The sequence below is a fragment of the Myotis brandtii genome, unplaced genomic scaffold (assembly GCF_000412655.1).
Source record: "Myotis brandtii unplaced genomic scaffold, ASM41265v1 scaffold1120, whole genome shotgun sequence".
Classification (NCBI taxonomy): domain Eukaryota; kingdom Metazoa; phylum Chordata; class Mammalia; order Chiroptera; family Vespertilionidae; genus Myotis; species Myotis brandtii.
Window position 1 is genome coordinate 1,002,458 of NW_005353839.1, and position 9,141 is coordinate 1,011,598.

At 40.3% G+C, this 9,141-nt stretch overlaps 1 protein-coding gene across 1 annotated transcript in view; it reads left to right on the top strand.

The window, feature by feature from the left end:
- The first annotated feature begins 2,838 nt into the window (after positions 1-2,838).
- The window catches only part of CRP (C-reactive protein, pentraxin-related), a 52,704-nt gene continuing 46,401 nt past the window's right edge, over positions 2,839-9,141 (top strand). Inside the window, 1 exon segment of the mRNA XM_014547635.1 lies at positions 2,839-2,881. Within this exon segment, the coding sequence (XP_014403121.1) occupies positions 2,839-2,881 (43 nt within the window).

The following is a 9,141-nucleotide window of genomic DNA, read 5'->3' on the forward strand; positions in this document are numbered from 1 at the left end:
GCTCTCAAATAGCAGTTCTCTCAGACCACTGCTCTTAAGAACTCACATTGAGTTTATTTCTAAAATTATACTGATTATGACAGATAAGTCGATGAGTCAATGTCATCTCTTAGAGCTCATGATGTCTTAAAGGCATGTTGTCAACCACATTTCTAACCAAAATCAAGCAATTTTAGGTGTGGCTCTTAAAGTAGTTGATTTCCACAATGTCACACTTTACACTGCATTGGTAGCTGCTTTTTGAGCTTCAGGATTTGGTGGGGTTGGAATGCTGACCTCAGGAAGGATTTGGGACAGTGCTTGGCAACCCCATACACATCAGTTGTTCTTTCCCATCATCAACTTGGCATTGCCTGGACCAACAACAGAGCAATATTTCCGGTTTATGATGAGTTCCTATGGTGTTCTTTGAAATCCTAAGTAAAGATTTCCTCCCATTGTATAACTCAAGAAGCCTAATAAAATATGTGTTTGGCATTCTGTTTCTGGAAATTTCTTTTAGGTGTTCTAGAGTTGTTTGAGTGACAGTTAGTGCTGGATGATGCCATAGAGGCCACAAACCAAGTCTTTGTGACAATAAAACACATCCTATAGGAACAGAGGCAAAGATAAGCAGGCAACTCTCAGACAGATGCAGCAACAACTCTAAGGATCTATCACTCAGACAACCAAGGTCATGGAGAGCAGAATAGAAACTCCAAGAAAACAGTCCCCGATAAACCAGTGCAGTGACTGGAAGTGCATCTGGCCATGTGAAGGGCTTTGGAGGCCTCCAGGTGAGATAAGGCAAGTAATCAACACATCCAGGTAATTTATTAGCAGTTCTGCCTTTGGGCTGAGGCTTGGAAACCTGCCTGCTGTGATGTATGAAGCCAGCTAACCTGAGGGAATTTGGCCAGAGAAGACAATAGCAAAGTGGAGTCTGCTTGAAACTGACAAGAGTGGCCACCTGTACCTGTAAAGGAAACATCTTTCCCAGTGAAGGCACACCTTGACTACAAACTGCTGGTATAAAGGGTAGTCATGGCCTCCAGATAGGACAGCAGGGTATTTCCTACCTTCTCTCAGTCTTGCTGAGTAGTTCTTACAGACAGATGCTCTCAAAAGCTGCAAAATGGGTCTAATGGCTTTAGTAAGGCTTCATCAATATAGGCCAAACAGACGTTGACTAACTCACACCACCATCTCACTTAACCCACACAGACTATACAGTATATCACTCACCACATTGTTCATCCCACACTCACTCTGTACATTTCTTACTGCCCTACCTAAGCTCACACTGGTAGCACATGCCCTTCACCATCTCAATGATTTCACATCCACTTTGCACTGAGCTCAGTTGAAGTCACACAACCCAGCTTATTGACCTCACACAGATTATGTATTATTGTGAAAACATTTGCTTTTCAGTCACCCAATATTTATTTTCCCATATTTTTAGAAACAAACCCTGGTTTTATTCAAGGTGGTGCTATGTGCAGGTAAGAGACTACATTTCCCAGCCTCGCCTACAGTTACATTTGGTTATATAATGAAGCCTGGCCAACGAGATTTATTGATTTTTATTTTATTTTGTTTTTGAGAGAGAGAGGGGAAGGGTGAGGGGAAAGAGAAAGAGGAAGGGAGAGAGAGAGAGAGAGAGAGAGAGAGAGATCATTGAGAGAAAAGCATCCATCAGCTGGCTCTTACATGTCTCCTACTGGGGATGGAGCCTGCAACTGTGGCATGTGCCTGACCAGGAATTGAGCCAGTGACCTCCAGGTGCATGGGACAATGCTCAACCAACTGAGCCACGCTGGCCCGGGATGACCAATGAGATTTAGACAAAAGTTGTTGCCTTGGCTGGTATGCCTCACTGGTTAGAGCATGTGTTCACACACCAAAGGGTTTTAGGTTTGATTCCCAGTCAAGGGTACATACCCAGGTTGCAGGTTTGATCTCTGGTCCTGGTTGGGGTACATGTGGGAGGCAACAGATCTCTCTCTCTCTTTCTCTCTCCACTCCCTCCCTCCCTCCCACTCTCTAAAATCAATGGAAAAACTATCCTCAGCTGAGGATTAACAAAAATAAAATAATGCCCAGCCACGGTGGCTCAGTGGTTGAGCTTCGACCTATGAACCAGGAAGTCACAGTTCGATTCCTGGTCAGGGCATATGCCCGGGTTGTGGGCTCGATCCCCAGTAAGGGGCGTGCAGGAGGCAGCTGATAGGTGATTCTCATCATTGATGTTTCCATTTCTCCCTTTCCCTTCCTCTCTGAAATCAATAAAAATATATTTAAAAAATAAAATAAACAAAAGTTGTGGGGTGGGACTTCTGGGAAGTTTCCTTGAAAGGGGAGAGAATGCTGGGATGTAATCTTTGCCCTTAGTCTTTATATCCCCCTTCCCCGCCCCCACTGTTTTCTAAACAGATTTGATGGTTTCAATTATCTTATGACTTTTAGAAGTCACCTAATAAGAATAGTTCATTCATTATTTAGAGGGGAAACACTCATTATACTTCCCAAAAGGCTGCATTAAAACACACACACACACACCAAACCCACAATCTTGCCTTGCATCTTTCTCCCTAAAAACCCAGAAGAAAGAAAAACTCAAAATAGGAGGATTGCAACTGGAAAGCAGGAGGTGGGAACATGGGCATATACTAGTACTGCTCAGTACAGGAGTATGATGTGAATGGTGCCCCCAAGAGGCGCAAAGCAGTGGCCCTGGCTTATTCCCACCTTCACCATCTCAGATGCTGCCAGAGTCTTTGGGGGATGGCTATGATGAAACTCTTCCAGTTTATCCTTTTTCCTTTGGAAAAAGCCCCTTCCTTAGGCTTTAGCATGATGGAGCAGGAGGATGGGATCCTCTGGGAGGACAAGTATCCAGGTAAATGATTCCTTTACCAAAGACTCTTTTTATTTAAAAAAAATACATATTTTTATTGATTTCAGAGAGGAAGGGAAAGGCAGAGAGAGATGGAAACAACATCAGTGACAGAGGATCATTGATCAGCTGCCTCCTGCACACCCTACCCTGGGGATCAAGCTCGCAACCCAGGCATGTGCCCTGATGGGGAATTGAACCGTGACCTCGTGGTTTATAGGTCGACGTTCAACCACTGAGCCATGGTGGCTGGGATACCAAAGACTCTAGGATGTACAAAGTAAGATTGAAAAGGGTGTGATTGAAATCTCTAGATAGAAAGTGGTTACCTAGACATCAAAATTACTGTTTTCTGCTCCATCAGAACTAGGAGGCATGACTTAAAACTCTTACGCAGTTGATTTAGGATAAAAAGGAAAAGAAATTATTTTAAACAAGAGGTTCTTGGGTGTCTAGATCTATGCTTCTAAAGGCCTCTGACCTTCTTAAATAGTTGACTACTCAGAAGAACTAGAGGATATATTTACATAACTGCCTTCATGAGTGTCTTGATGATCAGCTGTGACTGGCAGGTGGCCTATGAATTTTTTTGCAGCTTCAAGATTGTCCCTCAGATTTGGGGATTAGAGGAGTCACATGTGTGTCATGGCCACCCCCTCACTGAAGTGTTTATAGATCTGGGACTGGCAATCACACAGTTAGTTATCTCGCTAAAACTAATCCATGTTAATTTTTCAGTGATGGATTTCCTGCCTCGTAGTAAAGAACCTGTTGCTTCAGGTCTTCATTCTTTCCAATCTGTCCCATGTTGTGACTTGCTGGTAGGGACAGTTCACTGACCCCGTTTGTGTCAGCTTCACCATGTGTAAAATGAAGGCAAAAGCATGCCCCGAGGACAAGCAACTCACTTGAATCACAAACTAGTCAGTGGCAGAATCCAGGCCTGCAGGCGGGGTCTCCTGATCCCCTCCTCACATCTTCCCCTGTGACTCCAATAACTCACAGCGTGTTGTGAACAACGGACTAGGTAATATGCTGAAAGGCATGAATGCTCTAAAAAGTGACATGAAGATCTTTGTGATGATTGCTAGGGACTCATGCTCCCCAACAGTCGCTGTGACAGAGTGAGGCGTCGGCTGTTAGAGAAAGTGAGTTTCCTTCGCTGTTTTGTTTCTGTAACAAACCTCAGGGGAATGAATGGCTTTTAGACTTTTTAAAGAGCCTATTAATGAGGTTTCCAATTGCACTTGACAAAGCCTCTGTTGTCCCGTCCCAGTGTCTGAGTCTTCTCTGATCTCACTGTCAGCTAGAGTTATTCTCCTCTGCCCCAGGCACCACACTGACACTATCGTCCCCTTTAGGAATGCCACCTCTTGTGTCTGTGTGTGTCCCTGTCAAGAGTCATGGAATTCCTGTGTTCTTATCTCATATCTATCTGGCTCGGAGCCACACTCAGATATTCTTGTGCTGCACATGGATGAACCATCTAGTGAGGAAGATCCTGAAGAAAGAATGTTTGGAGGAGACAGAGGCAAAGATGACTTTAGAGCAGATGCAGGGTTTCTTCAGTCGGGACTTTATTAAAAACCAGTCTTTGGAGGGAGTTGAAGGCGACACACATGTCTGAGACCTTTAGTCCTACTGTCCTGGCCTGTGGGTGCTGCTGTGTAAGGTGCACAGTGGTATTCCCCAAGCCCCAGCTGTGGTCCTGTTAGAGGGCACAGTCCTCCTGGTGCCTCCTGGAGACTGCTTCTCCCACTTCTGTCTCAGCTTCTGGTGCCATACTACGGGCATTACACTGAGTGGCTTGCTCTCCCTTCTCTCTGTGACCCAAGGACACTTGAGAAAATCTAAGAGAGTTCTTGAAAGAAATAAGCTTCTATAAGAGGATTTGGTTACCAGAAATATTAGAATTATAGGTTCTTAAATATTGAAGATGGCCTAAGAAACCTTATAGATCAAAGTTTTTATTTTATATATGAGGTCACTGAGGCCCAGAGAGATTAAGTAATTTGTTCAAATGTTTGTAGTACAATAGTATCTGTGTTAGGAGAATCATGCTACTTTACTGAATTTATGTATTAGTTGTAGTATCTTTAAGGTTCTCCAAACTACCAATGTCTTAACAACAGCATCACAATAATTTCTGAGTAACAGTCCATTCTTGTGAACCAGAACATGACACTGGGTGCAAATTTGCGCTCTTTATTTTATAACTTTACCTGCTAGTTGAATATATTTAAGTTACATTCTTAAGTAAATTTTATTGCTAAGATTTTCATCTGCAGCTCTTGGGTACACATAGCCTTGGAAATAAGCCCAGTAGCACATTGCCCAGTTGCAAAGGAAAACAGTCAGCAGAGATCAAGATGAAGGAAATGTGCCCTTCCTATTCGCTTCCTTTCCGGACTTTCATAAAAACTCATGTTTATGAATAATAAAAGGAGGAGGAGGAGGAGAAAGGGGAGGGAGGAAGAAGAGAAGGAAGAGAAGATAGACATGGAGGTTCCTATGGGCACCTCCTTGGATTCTTTATTTATTAAGAAAGAAGACACTAGTAGTTGGGACTATAAACAGAAAGAGAAATGAAAAGCACTGGGAAATGTGGACAAAGATACTGCAATTTATTTGTGCATTTTTGAGACCCTGATCTTATTTCCAAGGCTATGTGTACCCAAGAGCTGCAGATGAAAATCTTAGCAATAAAATTTACTTAAGAATGTAACTTAAATATATTCAACTAGCAGGTAAAGTTATAAAATAAAGAGCGCAAATTTGCACCCAGTGTCATGTTCTGGTTCACAAAAATGGATTGTTACTCAGAAATTATTGTGATGCTGTTGTTAAGACATTGGTAGTTTGGAGAACCTTAAAGATCCCACCAAAAAACTACTACAACTGATACATAAATTCAGTAAAGTAGCAGGATACAAAATAAATACCCATAAATCAGTTGCATTTCTATACACCAATAATGACCTATCAGAAAGGGAAACTAAGAAAACAATCCCATTTAAAATTCCATCAAAAATAAATATCTAGGAATACATTTAACCAAGAAGGTAAAACACATGTACTCAGAAAATTCTGACATTGAAGAAAGAAATTGAAGAAGATACAAATAGGTGGAAGCATATACCGTGTTCATTGATAGAATGAATTAACATCATTAAAATGTCCATACTGCCCAAAGCAATCTAAAGATTCAACACAATTCCTATCAAGATACCAATGGCATATTTCATAGAACTAGAACAAATATTCCAAAAATGTATATGGAACCACAGCAATCTTGAGAAAGAAGGACAAAGTTGTAGGAATCATACTACCTGATATCAACCTATACTACAAGGCCATAATAATCAAAACAGCATAATACTGGCATAAAAATAGATATGTAGATCAATGGAACAGAATAGAGAGCCTAGAAATAAACCCACACCTTTATGTCAATGAATATTTGACAAAGGAGGCAAGAACATACAATGGGGTAAAGACAGTCCATTCAATAAATGCTATTGAGAAAATTGGACAGATACTTGCACAAAAATAAAACTAGACCACCAACTTACACCACACACAAGAATAAACTCAATACTTTAAGGGGAAAGCATTGGGTTGAATAAGAAAAATAAACTGTAAATCTTAAACTAAAAAGAATAAATGCAAAATGAATTAAAGACTTAAATATTAGGCTCAAAACCATAAAAAATCCTAGAAGAAAACATAGGCAGTAAAATCTCTGACATTTCTCTTAGCCATATTTTTTCTGATATATCTCCTCAGGCAAAAGAAACAAAAGAAAAGATAAACAAATGGGACTACATCAAATTAAAATGTTTTTTCACAGCAAAGGAAACCATAAACAAAATGAAAAGACAACTCACCGAATGGGAGAACATATTCATCAATGATAGGTCTGATAAGGTGTTAATATAAAAAATTTATAAACAAGTTATAAAACTCAACACGAAAAACACTTAACAATCCAATTAAAAAATGGGCAAAGAACCTGAAAAGACACCTCTCCAAAGAGGACACACAGATGGCCAATAGTCATATGAAAAGATGCTCAACATCACTAATCACTAGAGAAATGCAAATTAAAACCTCAATGAGACATCACCTCACACCTGTCAGAATGGCTGTCACCACTAAGTCAACAAACAAGTGTTGGTGAGGATGTGGACAAAGGGGAACCCTGTGCACTGTTGGTGGGAATGCAAATTAGTGCAGCCACTGTGGAAAGCAGTATGGAGGTTCCTCAAAAAATTAAAAAATGGAACTGCCTTATGACCCAGCAATTCCACTTGTAGGTATTTATTCCAAGAAACCCAAAACACTAATTTGAAAGAATATATACATCTCTATGTTCATTGCAGTATTATTTACAATTTCCAAGCTATGGGAGCCACACAAGTGCCCATCAGTAGTGGATAAAAAAGCAGCAGTAACACAGAAGTATATCTTACCCTTTGAGACAGCATGGAAGGACCTGGAGAGTAGTATGCTTAGTGAAATAAGCCAGTCAGAGAAAGACAAGTACCAGATGCTTTCTTTTATATGTGAAATCTAATGAACAAAATAACCTTCCAAACAAAATAGAAACAGACACATAGATACAGAGGACAGACTGACAACTATGAGAGGAGAGGAGGTTGAGGGGCTGGGTGAAAAAAGTGAAGGGATTAAGCAAAAAAAAAAAAAAAAACAACCCACAAAGATTCATAGACACAGACAACTTGATGGTGATTATCAGAGGGAAAGAACAGTGAGGGAGGTAGAAGAGGGTATAGGGGGGATTAAATTTTGTTGGAAGGAGACTTGACTTGGGGTGGTGAACACACAATACAATACACAGATGATGTCTTATAGAATTGTACACCTGAAACCTATGTAATTTTATTAATGCCACCCTAATAAATTCAATAAACAAAAACTAAATAGAGACTTGGAGATTACCCACTTGAATTGGTTAAAAGTAAGGACTCTATTTTGAATATTTATTAATCTCTTTCAGGTTGAACTTTCTCCCTAAAATTACTTAAATACTTCTGGTCCAGTTTTCTCAAAGGAAATAACACTTCTGGTCCAGTGTATCAAAAAGAAATAAATACAGTGTTTATTTCAAAAGGTTGATATGAGAATGAAATAAGTTACTATATAAAGACAGCCCTGAGCCCGGCCAGCATTGCTCAGTGGTTGAGCATCAACTGATGAACCAGGAGGTCCCGGTCCGATTCCCTGTCAGGGCACATGCCTGGGTTGAGGGCTTGATCCCCAATGTGGGGCGTGCAGGAGAAAGTCGATCAATGATTCTCTCTCATCATTGATGTTTCTATCTCTCTCTCCTTCTCCCTTCCTCTCTGAAATCAATAAAAATATATTTACAAAATAAATAAAGACAGCCTTCAGATGTGGATCTGACACTGTATATGCTTGCCCATGTTGTTTATATATGGATATGCTAACATTTGTTTTGGTTTTTCTTTTAGTGGATATTTTTGATGCTTTATGCTCTTTGTAAATTTGAGAACTACAGATAAGTAATTTCTGAATTAAAACTTTACATTTACTTAAAAAAAAAGACATTGGTAACTTGAAATCAGTCAGACATGGTGGAAGTATTTACACCATGGAGATCAGCAAATGCTACAAATCAGATTTATTTTTTTAAATCAGAGCGCCAGTTTGCCAGTGTAACAATACCTTTGCCACATGAGAAATTCCACAACCCACAGGTAATCATTGTTAATTTTCTTATGTAAACATCCAGGAAAATGATTATTTAAGTACTAGCACATATGCATACGGGGGTGGACAAAAGTAGGCTTATAGTTATAATACAAAGAAATAATACAATCTACACTAATAAAAGAGAAACATGGTAATTAGCGTACGACCGCTACCCTTCCCATTGGCTAATCAGCATATCCTTATGCAAATTAACTGTCAGCCAAGATGGCAGCCAGCAGCCATGCACTGAAAAGCGAACATGAGGCTTGCTTGCTCCAGTGACTGCAGACTACAACGTTCCCCACCTGACTTGCCGGCCTCTGAGTTGCAACTCTAAGCAACTATGTACTATGTTGCAAATAAGAAGCTAAACAAAACCCCAGAAACCAGCTTTCAGCCTGCCGGGATCTCAGAGCTGAAGTTATACATTGTTTCGATTATAGAACGGCAAACAAACCAGATACGAAGCCTCAGAGCTAGAGCCAGAGCTAAAGCTGGCCCAGAATAAAATAAAAAAAAGAAAAAAA